Below are 16,017 nucleotides of genomic sequence, written 5' to 3' on the forward strand. Positions count from 1 at the left end.
GGACCTGCTTTCTCAGGGACGGGGCACCTTATGGCACCCTCGTCCCGATCTGTGGAACCTCCACGTGTGGCTCCTGGACGGGACGAGGTAGGTTTGAGTACCCTACCACCAGCAGTGGTGGCTACCATCACTTCCGCTAGAGCATCGCGAGACATGTCTATGCGTTGAAGTGGAACCTCTTCGTCAACTGGTGTTCTTCTAAAAATCTTGAACCCACGAAATGCCCCATCAGTGTCGTGCTTTCATTCCTGCAAGAAGGGTGGAGCGAAGGCTGTCTCCCCCCACCCTGAAAGTGTATGTTGCCGCCATTGCCGCTCATCACGACGCAGTTGATGGTAAGTCCTTGAGGAAGCACGACCTGGTCGTCAGGTTCCTGAGGGGAGAGAGGAGATTGAATCCTCCTCGTCCTCCCCTCGTACCCTCTTGGGACCTCTCAGTGGTTTTAACTGCCCTGCAGAGTGCTCCCTTTGAGCCTCTGCAATCAGTGGAGCTTAAGTTCCTGTCAATGAAGAAGACAGCGCTCCTGGTTGCATTGGCCTCCATCAAGAGGGTAGGGGACCTGCAGGCATTTTCGGTTGACGAAGCGTGCCTGGAATTCGGGCCGGCTAACTCTCACGTGATCCTGAGACCCCGGCCTGGATGTGTGCCCAAGGTTCCCACCACACCTTTTCGAGATCAGGTGGTGAACCTGCAAGCGCTGCCTTTGGAGGAGGCAGACCCAGCCTTGGCACTGCTCTGTCCAGTACGCGCCCTCTGTGCTTACGTAGACAGAACGCAGTGTTTCAGGACCTCAGACCAGCTCTTTGTCTGTTATGGTGGGAAGCTGAAGGGAAAGGCTCTCTCCAAGCAAAGGTTGTCTCACTGGATAGTGGACGCCATTGCTTGGCTTACCAGCAGCAAGGTCGACCATGCCCCCTTGGTGTGACGGCCCACTCCACCCGGAGTGTGGCATCCTCTTGGGCTCTAGCGCATGGCGCCTCGCTAACAGACATCTGCAGAGCTGCAGGCTGGGCGACACCTAACACATTCGCGAGATTCTACAATCTCCGAGTGGAGCCAGTTTCTTCTCATGTACTCGCCTCAACTAGCCGGTACTAGATTCTGCTCAGGTGTCTTCGCTTGCTCGCCATTCCTCTCCACGGACGGGATACGTGCGATATTTCCTCAGGTGAGCCTAATAAGCCCTGAGTCTCCTCCAGCACTGACGACGTCAACGCCAGAGTTATGCCACCGGCAGCTTTCGCGTTGGCTAGGTGCCTCCATGTGCATGGTTCCCCTCCGGGCGACCCCCACATGTGTATTCCACTGTAAGCCTCCTTGAGCATGTGTCTTTCCCTTGGCAAGCCACCTTGCCACCCCTGGGGTTGAAATATTCCACCTGCGGCTGGACACCCCAGTGATTCTCCTTATGCAGTTCCTTCGGGTCATATGTGTATTCTTAAGTCCCCCCCTTCGGGCTGGGCATGATTGCATATTTCTACTGGATATGCTTCCCAGTGTACCTTGGTATTCCTGTGTTAAGTAGGAGTCCTTCGTCCGTGCTAGTCTCACGACAGGGAGCTCAGACTTACGCAGGGCACTGGAAGACAGTCGAGAGGTGGCGTGATTACACTGGGAACCCCATTCGTCGTCATCCGACGTAACTCGGAGTGACAACGAAAGGGAACGTCTCGGTTACGTATGTAACCCTCGTTCCCTGAGTAGGGAACGGAGACGTTACGTCTCCCTGCCACTTCCGCTGTACCGCTGGAACGCCTGAGTTCAGTCTCGGCTCCTCAGCGAAGACATAGTCTGCATGTTGCTCGCGCACTTCCTTATATACCCCCTGCATGGGGCGGAGTTACGCTATGCAAATTCCGCAGACCCATGGCATTTCATTGCCATTGGCTCGTGTTTTAATACTCGAAGATGATAGGATTTCTAAGCGAAACCCCATTCGTCGTCATCCGACGTAACATCTCCGTTCCCTACTCAGGGAACGAGGGTTACATACGTAACCGAGACGTTTTTCACCTCAGAAAAACTGACTTTCTTGTCCTGTCAGTCGTTATCCTGTTCTCGTAGCGCACACTCAATTGCACGCGCAAATTCAGCGGCGCGCGCTGTATTGCTTCACTGATCAAGTGCAAAAGAAACTACGAGCATGCAACGCCGTTACGTTGTAAATTACACGAAATAAAAGTAATGCAGGTATGATTCTCATTCTATTCACCAGTTTCCATGTTTCATTAACAGTTATTGTTAATATTGTGTATTCACCATGGTAACTGTCGTTTCCATATAACCCCAAAATGCCACTATTTTTCTTTGTGTTATTTTTTATATTTTTAAATGACTGTAGTGGCTCATACCAACATTGTATTAACAAAAACTAGTTTGGGACTGCTATTTAATAGCTTTAGCCTAGGCCTAATGTTTACAGTGCTATGCATAAGTTTAGACACCCATACTAAAGTTGACTAAAAAGAGGAATAAAAAAATCATCTTTTGGAAACTGAACTTAATGCCTTAATTTGAAAAATTAGGAAAAATCCAACCTTAAAGGACACCAATTTTCTTTGTGAATAAATAATGTATCGTAAATAAATAAATGTTCTTCCTTAAAATACAGGGTGCATAAGTTTGGACACCCCTATGTTAAATTCCCATAGAGGCAGGCAGATTTTTATTTTTAAAGGCCAGTTACTTCATGGATCCAGGATACTATGCATCCTGATAAAGTTCCCTTGGCCTTTGGAATTAAAATCGCCCCACATCATCACATAGCCTTCACCATACCTAGAGATTGGCATGGTTGTATTTCAGTTAGCCTAATAGCTAGTTTGATTTGCATTGAGAGATGATCTTATGGAAAGTACTCCATGCCAATCTCTAGGTATGGTGAATGCTATGTGATGATGTGGGGCTATTTTAATTCCAAAGGCCAAGGGAACTTTATCAGGATTCATAGTATCCTAAAAAATAAATAAAAAAAAATACTTAAAAATAAAAATCTGCCTGCCTCTATGGGAATTTAACATAGGGGTGAAGAACATTTATTTATTTAAGATACATTATTCATTCACAAAGAAAATTGGTGTCCTTAAGGTTGGATTTTTCCTAATTTTTTAAATTAAGGCATTAAAGGTATAGCGGAGGATCTTTTTACTTCCGGGTGGATACCCTATACTATTGGTCCTCCTAATTGTCAATCATTCTGGTGAATCAATCAAACTTTTCAAAAAGTGGAGAGGGCGGGACTTATCTAAAATTCGGAAAGATCCTCCGCTATACCTTGAGGTTGAATTTCCAAAAGATGATTTTTTATTCCTCTTTTTAGTCAACTTTAGCATGGGTGTCTAAACTTATGCATAGCACTGTATTTATTAGTACTAGTCTTTACTATTAGTCATATTCTTACAATTTATGTTAAGTAAAGGGGAAAAGTAACTTACTTGTGTGTTAACAAATTTTGTGTAAACGTGTTATAATTTGCATATATATATATATATGCAAATTATTAATTATATTAGTATGTTCCATGCCTGGTTTTCATAGATTAAAATATAGCTTTTAAAATACGCCTACTGGCAATATTAAAGCGGTTTAAAACGTCTCCCCTTAAAACGCTATTGGTCTCGACTATTTAAAAAGTTAAAGGAATATGACTTGGCCTAAAAAAAAAATTTCAGTCAGAAGAATTTTTTTCACTTTAATCCCTGAAAGTATGAAAAATGGGATCATGAAGAACAGGACCTTTAAAGGTTATTCATGAAATCATCAATGGCAATCAATAACCTTTATTTTTAAGAGTGTACATGTTCATTTCAAAGGGCACTGCAAACGGCATAAAATGGCTATGGCGTTATTATTGAGTTTAATTTGTCAGGTTTGGTTTTTACACGTTTGTTCACCGGTAAAAAGTGCACAAGATGTGACGGTTACAAGTTATCATTATTAAGGGTTATATAAGATAAGACACATTTTATATAACCAAATTACATTTTTCATATTTTGCTTGTTTCATTCCTGAATGAATCAGTATTTTGACTAAATGATCCATTAGCTATACATTTACATACACCCAAATAATAGGATTGATGGATCAAGCGGACTGAAAAGACTGAAAAGCTTGATCTGAATTATATTTTGTTCGTAATAGCCTACATGTAATGCACATGTAAGTGAATATGTGAATCGGAGTGCAACGTTTAGGGTTGTTATAAACTAAATCTGGAATCGGACTGGGTTCATTCGTTTTGGCGAAAACTAGTGTAATGTATACAAACATACCTATTTACCACCTATGTACATTCAATAAATTTCAGAAAATAATCATCTCTGTCCTTTTCAAACTTTCTTCTGGCAAACATTGCCATAAATTTGCCACAGATTAAACACAAATCTGCAGCAAATAAATCGCAAGGGTTCAAGTCTGCTTTCACAAAACACTGAAAATTGACCCAACAACCAAACCTGTCCCCAAGGTCCTGTCAGAGAGCAGTAATATATTTAACAGAGGAGGTTCAACTTTATTTGTCGTGAGATGAACCAGTATTTATGGATGAAGGAGACCCATTGATCTCCTCCCATGGTGGACGTCTGCCTTTCCTCTGGCTCTCTGCTTGCTGCTGAGACAGCATAGAGTTCTAGCAGGAGCCTAGAGAGATTTATGACCACGCTATACATTACCTCATTAAAGAGCTGTTGAGTACCATGGAGACGCTGCCTGAGTCAGCACTTTGTGTGATTTCTACCCTCTGGCCTTACTCAGTTCCCATCATGCAGTCTGGATACACCAAAAGATTTCTATGTATAGCGATATTGTGTCTGCAACATTTAATAGGTGTATTGATCCAGTAAAATTAGGTTTGAATACAGAAGTGCATTTCTTAGGGGCTGTTCACTTTTGCACTCCACTGCGGTGGTTTTTCATTGTTTTATATGTAAACATGCGCTAGATAGATGTGTTTGACCGCTGTTGCGCTCACATCTCATGCCTTTTGCAGCGTCGTAGACATGAAGCCCAAAGGATACTTAATTTTTTACGCGTACACTAGGGTATCTGTACTCCATGGATTTCACTTAAGTCTAAAGCGCAACTTATGCGAGTAATGCGACGTACTTCTGATATTTACGCTAGGCTATATGACGAACTACAGTACTTCCGACTAGGGCTGTCACTTTTGTGAAAAAATCCTGTTCGATTTTTGAGACATAAGTGTTCATTGAATCGATCGTAAAATCGATTTTCCATGTCTAAAGACGTTTCCATTTTAAACGCCAAATATGGGCAAATCCACGGACAACTAACAGGCATTAGGACGAACGTAAAGAGGGCGCTTGAGACGCGCACAAGTCAGCAACTATTCCTGATGATTTATTGGCGTGAAGTTTCGTACACAGTGACAAACAGGAGTGCAACATCCTCGAAAAACAATAAGCAGAGTGGACTGCCATAACATAAATGAAAAACATTACCTCAGTCTTCAACATGGCTGTGTTTACGATTAGAAATGTCAAACAAATTTCGCCTATGTAGGCGATTGTAGACGCGTAGCCCGAACCTGTATCTGTATGCATGAGACTGTCTGCTTACCGGCAGAATTCACAGTTTTGAAGTAAAAAGAGACGCATTATGAAGAAAGATAATTTACTGTTATGCGTGTTTGTCAGAGCCTGCAGTTGCTGTATGACGCACGTTCGCTGCGGGCGTATCGTGACGCGCTCCGAGAAAAGACCGTTAAAATCGATTCCCATTTTCGTTTTCGAAACTTGCGTTGGTTGGTCCGATCAATTGTGCAATCGATTTTCGAACGTAAAGTGACAGCCCTACTTCCGACGTCACAAGTTGCGCTTTAGGCGCAAGTAGACTGCGTATGGCCGGAAGCAAAAATTTTACTTTGTAACGTGTTAAAAATGTATATTTTTCTTACACGAACACATCGCTTCGCTTCAGAAGGCCTTTATTAACCCCCCGGAGCCGTGTGGATCACTTTTATGATGGATAGATGCACTTTGATGGTCTTCAAAATAGAAACAACAATTCACTGCCATAAAGTTTGGAAGGGCCAGGACAATTTTTATTATCACTCTGATTGTGTTTGTCTGAAAGAAGAATGTCATATACACCTAGGATGGCTTGAGGGTGAGTAAATCATGGGCTAATTTTCATTTTTGGGTGAACTATCCCTTTAAACTGTCAGCTTGAGATTTGAATCCGTGGTGGAAGGAAGTTTTTAAAGACACTCTGTTGCTGTTTCTTGTTGATTTACACACTTGTGCCTTCAAACTGTTGTATGAAAGCAATATCACATGAGTAGGAGTGTGATATGGCTCTGTATCAGCGCGTCTGTGATCGCCTCCTGGACTCGGCCTGTGGCCTTGTGTCTATGGCCCAATCACAGCCGTGCTGAGATAGAGCCATATCCCACTCCTACTCGTGTGATATTGCTCATGTATTGCCAGAACATTAAGCTTACAATCAGGTCTTCATTTCAATATTGATACTCAGGCAGAAAATATAATTTAGTCATTTTCTTGGAATTGCCAGTTCTAGTTGGTCTCTCTAAGCTTCTGTTTTTCATATGTTTCATATCCTTGTAAGAGCATTTGAATCTGTGGGTGTGGTGGAAGTGATCGGCCGTCTCTCTCTCTCTCTCTCTCTCTCACCCTCCCTCCCTCCCTCTCTCCCTCCCTCTCTGTCTTTTTCAGTCTTGTCACTGTCTTGTTGTCTCTGTACATGCGAGTGTCTCTGTGAGTGTTTTTGCATTGTCTGTGAGGTTTCTGACAGGCTTTGTTTGAATCAGGGTCTCAGGAAGACGGGACATTGGGAAGCTCAGGATGTCTGTCTCAAGAGGAGTTATCAGAACAGGCTTCTCAGGCCCAGGATCTTGAGAGACTGGCTCAGCTCTGCATCATGAGCAAGAGGTAGGACAGTGAACTGAAAATGATACTGCATACCTCTACATTCAGCATGATTGTTTTTTTTTTACCAGTCTAATTTTGACATTAAATGCCATGCCAAATACAAGTCAATGTGTATTGATAGAGGGCATTTAATGGTCTCGATACATGATTTAGGAAGATGCATTCAATCATTCTTACATAATTTGGCCCAGTTTTGCACAAGGTCATTTTATTTGTGCTATCTGTCCACACTACATGCCTTGTTTATGTCTCATCCAAGAAATACTTGACTGCTGCTCTAGTAATATAAACAAATATGAAGAGTGAACTGTTTCATATGGTAACATTCAGCTTAAATGGTTTTATTAAAGAGGAAATGTAAATTATTTAAAATATAAAAAAGGATGGTCAGCATTTATACCTGATTTATAACTGCATGTTTTACAGTCTTCTGATTTGGTTCACATTCCGGGAGTGCAGTTAATATTCTGGGATGTACACAAGTTTTTATTTATGCTGCATTAGGAATCCCTTACTATATTGGCTCAAGTGTGCGCTCGTACGGAGAGAGGAAGAGAAAGGTGACTTGTGTTATGTGAGTCTCAAGGTTTCAGATGTTACTAGGACACTCTGAGAGAGGTGTCCGCTTTCCTCCAGGGGCTTAAAATGATGAGGCGGTCTTTTGTAAGCCACTACCACATACACTTCAGGACATTTATGACCACCAGTTGGCCATTGTTGGGGACTTAAAGCATTTAACCTGATTGTCCCAGGGAAGGAGACAGGTAGGTTGTTGATGCCACAGGAGAGAGAATGGCATTAAACTTGAATGAGAACGAGATTGTTTTATTGCTGCTCCAATGAGATAATGTTTCACAGGACAAAGAAATGTGGGGGTATCCACACCATTTGTATGTAATGCGTTAAACACTTTGGCTCAGGTAACTCTTGAAAACCTAAACAGGATAGATCTTCAAGATCTGTTGGTAAACTAGGACAGCAGTCGTGGCTGAAGTTGTTGTTATTCAGCTTAAAAAATCCCTGAACAAATGTGACCTTGTTATTTCTCCTTTTAATAATATCAGTTTAAGGGTCAATGTCAGGACACTCATTTTTTTCCTTATAATTTATTTAAAAAAATCATATGTTTTTTATACAAACACACAATTACTTAACAATGGCTGCGTCCGAAAGCTTTGGCAGCTGACGTGTTGCCTCGCTGCCTGTCTTATCAGGCAATGACTTCACAGGCAGCGTTTGCACACAAAGTATAACGGTTTAATGATCTACAGCAAAATAGATAATAAAGAAATAAAACTCATTTATAGAATGAAGTAATTTGGCTTAATATAATATTTCTTCAAATATTTTTTTTAGAAAGTCATAACACATGCACAAAAACATAATAATAACAACAGACAAGGCAAGTTCAAGATGTAAATTGTCGTGGTGTGTGAAAAAAAAAAATATATATATACATTTATATACGATTTTCTTCCTTTTCTTAACCATAGACAGTGGACGTTCTTTTATTATCGACCCACAAATCAATGTTTCATGTCCATTTATTTATTTGACACCCCACTGATACCCCAGAAATGTGCTTGTATTACTTTTTCAGGTAACAAATAAGTTTACTTGAATGTCTGATAGTTTTGACACAAAATGTAGCTCAAGCCTTATTGAGTGAATAGGAAGTGGTTCTGCCTCTTGAATCTTTCAGTGTTGGGGCAGGAAGTGCTCTTGTAGCTGAGAGCTTTGCCATGTTGTGTCCGATCAAATGTCCTTTGAGGACAATCCAAAACAGTGCAAACCAACACCTAGTCATTATTAATTAAGCAGGACCATAATAACCACACTGACATATGTATTGGGTTTTAAAAACATTCTGTACTTAGAAGAGAGAAGTACAGAAGAGTATTAAAAAATGTTACATTCAATGCACATGTGAAGGACTCAATATTGAATTCCTGACCTACAGTATATGCAAAAAAGCTAATTAAAGTCATTTTACAAAACAATAGTGCTGCAATATGGACTGCGAAATGACCACATGAAGAAAAAGTTCCATGTGAAATCCCTCGGGACATTCTCATTATACTATCCAAATAGCACCATTCTTCACACACATGCCAAGAGTTCCATTTAAAAAGAATAGAGTGCCATATCTCTGGCACGGGCCGCACATTTCCACTACCTCCTTTAGCAATCATAGCACACGTGTGCCCAGATTTGTTGTGACGGGTGCTGTAATGGATCCGCATGCCTCACCGAGCCTGACTGAGGTGGGCTATTGCTGTGGTATTCTGAAACTGTCTGTATCTGTGCTTAAATTAAGCAAAGGTGCCAGGCCTGTGGGATCAAATACAGCTTTTATGCCTATGTGCTCTACTTTTTTTTTTTTTAACAACCGCTTCCCAATAGTATATGTAAATATAGACAGAACAGAATCTATATAGATAAAATATGGTATACAGTATATACTGTATGAGTCACAGAGGATTTAGATAAAGGATGCACATTGTTATCTTTGGTGCCATCATAGTTCATCATGCATGTCTTTGTAATTTAAAACTCTTCTGTATTTGCTTTTTACATAGCCTAAGGCTCCTTTAACAAATGTTCAAGTGTACCAAACCTTATGAATCATCTTTACCATCCGAATAGCGTACTGCCGCATTACTCATGCTATTTATACAGGATGTACTGTGCACGATACGTGACTTTTCTGGATGCATAACCCTCTGGAAAAAAAAGGACACTTTATACTTTTAAAAAGTGTATTTATACAGGAATAAAGAATTAAATGTGCAACTTTAATGAAAATGTATTATAGTTTAAACAGCTTAAGTTTAAAGTGCTTTTTGACACACTTAAAATATATTTACTTGTAATATTGTAATTTAATAATGCACTACAGTACTACAATTATTACCAAGTACTTGTTATATGTTAGTCAACACATCAAAATAAGTGTACTTCTTTAAAGCATACAAATATAATAAAAAAACTATAAAGTGAAAACTTTAACTTGACAATTACAAAGTGCATGTTTTAAAAGTGTACTTGAGTGTGTTAAGAAACATAAAAGTGTGCTCTGTCTTTTCATTTGAAGTATATTACTATTATATTATTTGCCATACTGTTTAATATAAATGTGTGTGTGTGTGTGTGTGTGTGTGTATGTATATATGTATATATATATATATATATATATATATATATATATATATATATATATATATATATATATATATATACAGTGCTATGCATACTGTAAGTTTAGACACCCATACTAAAGTTGACTAAAAAGAGGAATAAAAAATCATCTTTTGGAAACTGAACTTAATGCCTTAATTTAAAAAAATTAGGAAAAATCCAACCTTTAAGGACACCAATTTTCTTTGTGAATGAATAATGTATCGTAAATAAATAAATGTTCTTCCTTAAAATACAGGGTGCATAAGTTTGGACACCCCAATGTTAAATTCCCATAGAGGCAGGCAGATTTTTATTTTTAAAGGCCAGTTACTTCATGGAGCCAGGATACTATGCATCCTGATAAAGTTCCCTTGGCCTCTGGAATTAAAATAGCCCCACATCATCACATAGCCTTCACCATACCTAGAGATTGGCATGGTTGTATTTCAGTTAGCCTAATAGCTGGTTTGATTTGCATTGAGAGATGATCTTATGGAAAGTACTCCATGCCAATCTCTAGGTATGGTGAAGGCTATGTGATGATGTGGGGCTATTTTAATTCCAAAGGCCAAGGGAACTTTATCAGGATGCATAGTATCCTAAAAAATAAAAAATAAAAAAATACTTAAAAATAAAAATCTGCCTGCCTCTATGGGAATTTAACATAGGGGTGTCCAAACTTATGCACCCTGTATTTTAAGGAAGAACATTTATTTATTTACGATACATTATTCATTCACAAAGAAAATTGGTGTCCTTAAAGGTTGGATTTTTCCTAATTTTTTAAATTAAGGCATTAAGTTCAATTTCCAAAAGATGATTTTTTATTCCTCTTTTTAGTCAACTTTAGCATGGGTGTCTAAACTTATGCATAGCACTGTATATATATATTTGAGATTTGAAGTACCCTACAAGTCCACATTCTTTACAATTAAGTGCACTTCTTTTCACAAGGGTAGTGCGCTACATTAGACAAATTGTAAAGTATAGAACCAGGGTACACTGCATCCCAAAATGCAATGTACACAACAACTTGACCTTTCATTTTATTTTTTTTAGAACAGTAGGCAGTATTTAATATATACTGCACAGTAAGCAGTGTGCTATTCCATGAGGTGACAATGTTCTCTGTCAAGAGTTTCTCCAGTATCAAGAGAGTAGTTATAGAAGGTTTTATAGAGGGCGAGAGATCCAGCGAGTGTCAAGTGTTTGCCTGACAGTCTCACTTCATTCACACTTTCCTTTATGATTATAAATATACTGACCTGCTGTGATACGTTTTAGATAAGCAAATAAAATTGAGACCAAGCAAGTTATAAGATACCAAGCATATATATATAAGTATACCCATATATACTTGTACAGCAAGTATTATGGGTTATGTTATTATGTATTCCATTAGATGGATTGTTCTTGCTGTTGCGCAAAACATATCAATATTAATGTTCCATCTAGTATAATATGTTGAAATATGTGATATTATATTGGACCCTCTCTGTAAATACTCTGTTACTCTCTCCCTCTTTATGGCTGAGGTAACAGAAAAGGGTCAACCCAGTCCCCAACGTGTAATCAATTCTATAGATTTGCTGATCGATAATATACAACATGTGCATGCATCTCTCTCACACGTGCAGTAAATAGGCAGACACATGTTCGGTGATGTTTAGACTGCATATTTCCATACTATTTACAGTATAGTATTTTTTATGCAGTATGTACTGTACACTGCAGTGTTGGGGGTAACACATTACCGTATATTACAGTAATCAGGTTACTTTTTCAAGTAAAGTAATACTTTACTTTTAAATTTACAACAAAATATTTTATAAAAACTTTTTCTTTATGCAAGTTATTTGTTTTCCCATTCATTAACTGGCAGCTCTCCTGTCCCCATGTTGAGAGAAATCAGCTATTGTAATTGTAACACACTATTGTAATGCCTTACTTTACTTAAGTAACTTTCCCCAACACTTTTACACTGTACATTTTGTATGCATGGACACCCTGAAAATACTGTATCTCACAATGCAATGCATTTAACCATTCTTTTCTAATGTGAAAAAAGTACTAGAAATAACATCAGTTGTAATTTTCCTTTTTTTTTTTTAAAAGCATTTTTCTTGAATTTGATTTCAATAACTATTTTACACACTCACACACACACATTTTGGACCATAATTTCTAACTTTTTTGTCACTCTTCATTGTTTTCAGACCCCATCTTGCTTTAGAATACAGTGGCAAGGTACGTACATTGTGTTTTAGTATACATGCAAAATGACAGAAGGCTTTTAAAGAGGAGAAATCTAAGGAAATGTTGAAGTAATTGTAATTTCTTCATCTTTTTCCATGTAGGCCACTAAAATCCACCAGCGGGCTTTTGGTAATGACCACCCCATCACAGCCCGGAGTCTGGAGCTGCTAGCCACTGTCTATGCTGAGATTGGCAAAACAGAATATACAAGTAACTTCAAGTCCTCTTGATTCCACATGAAGTTATGTCTTCAGTTTCCATTCAGCCATGCCACTAAAACATTGTCAACATTACGTAAATAATTAGAAAGTTAATTGTCCTTACAAAAATATATTTTTTAATATTGACAGTGGCGGCTATAACCAACTTTCCTGGATAGTTTGCTATATGTTAAATTTGTATAAACCTTCAATTAATCACATCTGCTTTGCAATTTTGGTCCATTACATTCCTGTACATTCTAGTCCCATACAAGCCAGCAATCTCTCATATTCTTAGCAAAGTGTTCTGATTGTCATATCACAATATCCACAGTAGCTTTCAATGAAATCTCTTTTAAGAACTTTATGCATTTAGGGCCATTTACTATTTCCACTCAGTGAGGAAGCAAGGAAATTGCACTGCATCTAAGTCTACTGTACATACTGTACGATTAAAAAACTGCGGAGGTAAATCAATTGAATGAGTAAACATGTATTCCAAGCCTGCACTTTCTGTCAGTGGCTGATGGCGTTGTAGATCTCTGGCTGAAAAGCTGGGTCATGTCTTTGACAGTTTGAGGCCAGGGCATTTTTGTAAGCAGAAATGCTTTGCTAGTTTTCTGGAGGGACGGGTCGTTCTGTGTCTTCCCCATTGCCTTTTTCCTGGACGATGAAAAATGTATTGTATAGGGCAGCAATGTGTCACGTACGTCAAACTCAGATGCCAAGTCAGCTTATTGAGAGAAAATGCTTTCCCCACAACATATCACCTGTGTGGCACTATGTCATAGTTTCAATGCTAAATGATTCTCTTCTAAATTAATTTGACCATGCAGACTGTAGAAACAAATGTGTGTTGCTTATTTTGCTGATTAAATGGCAAATATGTTGTTTTGCAGTTTGTAAAGTGCTCTTTGTGTTGATTTTTACAGATTCATTGGGAGAGTGTGTGTCAACTCTTTCCAAGAGGTTCTCAGCCAGCGAGTCATTTAGCGACGCTCTGAGTGGCATTTCTCATAGCCATAAGGACAGACACTCTGAGTTACGACACAGAAAACAGCCATATATACAACAGGAAACTCTTAAAACTAAGGTAATCCAATGGTCATTGACAAGTGTCCATGATAAAGAAACTGATCATTCAAAATTATTCATTAAATTGTCTGATATGATCAGATTCTTCTTTATTCCTCTTCTTCTTCATTATGGTATCAGATCTGTTTCAATGTTTTTCACTTTATGCCAAATGAAAAACATCATGCCATATGCCATACTCATCATAGAGGTGTATTACATTTTTATAATAGATTCATCACATTATTGATCCATATCTAGGGTTGGGGATCGAGAACAAATTCCAAATTTCCAAGAACAGTGGACTTGGCAAGCACATTTCTATTACGCTTATTGATTTAATGTGCTTTTAAACCATTCAAGCGCTAGAAGATGCGAAAGAGAACTCAATTCATCACTGGCACGCAGTTTTTTATGCTGCACACGCATCCAAAGCTCACACACACAAAAAAACTATCTGTAAAATGAGACTTTTGCGGTAATTCTATATCATAGCAAGCAAAGCTGAAAAAAAGCTGCACTGCCCAAACGCTCTCAAGCGTTTTCGCCTAGCGCTTTGGTGGACACACGACCACAGTGCATTTTACTGAATTGAGCACTCTTTCACGTCTTATGCTTGAACGGACCAATAGACATACAATTTTTTTGACAAAATATTCTCGTAAACATAGTCGTTTTATCTGAAAGTAAACAGTTGAGAAAGAAAACACGTGTACCAGTATATTGGATCCGTACATTAGGTCTTAAAGCGACAGCAGGCTAAACTTTCTGCTGCTGTCTGTGTCATTAATCTTAATCAAAAAACAAAAGACAAAGAAAATCACTCACTAATCCTGACTAAATAACTTTTGTAACTTTAAAAGGCTTAATCTATGTTTTATGAGGTATTATTTTGCAGTGTTATTTTACATTTGATTACATTTGATTTCAATGTAAATTGTATTTATTTGTGCTTTTGTTAGTTGTTTTTGTTGTGGAACTTTTGTTAAAACCATAGGCAAAAGTTCTGTAGGCTGCTGATTTTTGTTCATGGTATTCAGCTGCAACATAATGTTTTGCAAAAAGACAAAGAATAATTTTTTTACCTTATTGGAATCTAAACTGGGAACCGGAATCGCTAAAATTCATACGATACCCAATTATACCCACATCTCATCTTAATGTGATTTACTCACATGATATAGCAAATGTTTTTGGACCAACATCATTTCTTGTGTCAATCACATTAGACTACTTTGTGCTTTTAAAAATGTCATGATGTCATACTGCATTTTGCAGTATGTCACATGGAAAGTGTGTTAATGTCAAAAGGTCTTAGAAACGACTTCGTATTATGTCTATCAAACATTCTAGAAGTCAATAGTTTTGTCTTTTCTGATTTCAGGTCATAAATGAAAAACTGCCCACCTCTATCCTGAAAAAGTCCAACTTGAGCAATGTAGATTCTGACTCTTCGCGCAGGAGAAAAAACGAGAGACGGGTTCGCTTCAGAGAGCCGGAGCTCACTGTTCATGGTAAGAGTTCAAATAAACCTGCTCTAGCAGGCCCTAAAATCTCCAGAGTCTTTTTCAACTGTTCTTTTTCAAGTGAAAAATTGTAAAATAGTCAAATAAAAGTAGGTTAGTAAAAGATTTTTCTTACTTAGAGCTGAGGTAAATGAATAAGAAGGGATGCACAAACATGCCCAAGTGAATTACTTTCTCATTTGCATGCAAATTAGGCAGTGTGCGTCTGTGCCAACAAGACTGTTAAGTTAATGAAACAAAGAATTTCATTTAAAGAATTACACTTTAGTGCTGTTTGTCTGTCTCTCAAGAGCTCTAGTCTTGTCGAAAGGCCTTGTTGAAAAATTAAGGCAATGTGCTTCCTGTTGTTCATATGCTAGAGTCAAGTCAAGTCATCTTTATTTATAGTCAGTTCAGTGTTGATTCAGTTCCGTTATAAAGATCATCAATTATTACATTAGTTAATTTCATCTATAAAGCGGTTCTGCAGAAAAACAGTGATGTCATCATCCAGCTCCAGGGGCGTAGTTTGTGGGGGGGTTGGGGGGGAGATAACCCCCCCAATATTTAAATCTATGCATTACAACCCCCCCGATATTTATACCATGATCACATGAAAAATATGCAGACCCAAACTTCAACCCCCCCAATGTTCAAACCAAATCTACGCCCTTGTCCAGCTCAGTTCAGTTCTCATCCAATAGTGTCAGTGCAGTCAGATCAATAATATTGTTGAATATTAAGTATCCCCAACTAAGCAAGCCAGAGGTGACAGTGGCGAGGAACCCAAACTCCATCAGGTGACAGAATAGAGAGAAAAACCTTGGGAGAAACCAGACTCAGTCGAGGTGCCAGTTCTCCTGATTATGATTCAGGCTGCATCATAAGTCAGA

At 38.7% G+C, this 16,017-nt stretch overlaps 1 protein-coding gene across 1 annotated transcript in view; it reads left to right on the forward strand.

The window, feature by feature from the left end:
• The window catches only part of cUnh14orf180 (chromosome Un C14orf180 homolog), a gene marked incomplete at its 5' end in the record, with an annotated part of 77,378 nt that overhangs the window by 56,166 nt on the left and 5,195 nt on the right, over window positions 1–16,017 (forward strand). Inside the window, 5 exons of the mRNA XM_081394315.1 lie at window positions 6,789–6,909; window positions 12,306–12,336; window positions 12,447–12,555; window positions 13,478–13,638; window positions 15,004–15,133. Coding sequence (XP_081250441.1) covers window positions 6,789–6,909; window positions 12,306–12,336; window positions 12,447–12,555; window positions 13,478–13,638; window positions 15,004–15,133 — 552 coding nt within the window. The remainder of the gene's footprint in view (window positions 1–6,788; window positions 6,910–12,305; window positions 12,337–12,446; window positions 12,556–13,477; window positions 13,639–15,003; window positions 15,134–16,017) is intronic.

Source organism: Scardinius erythrophthalmus (assembly GCF_964197995.2).
Source record: "Scardinius erythrophthalmus genome assembly, chromosome: 19".
Taxonomy (NCBI): domain Eukaryota; kingdom Metazoa; phylum Chordata; class Actinopteri; order Cypriniformes; family Leuciscidae; genus Scardinius; species Scardinius erythrophthalmus.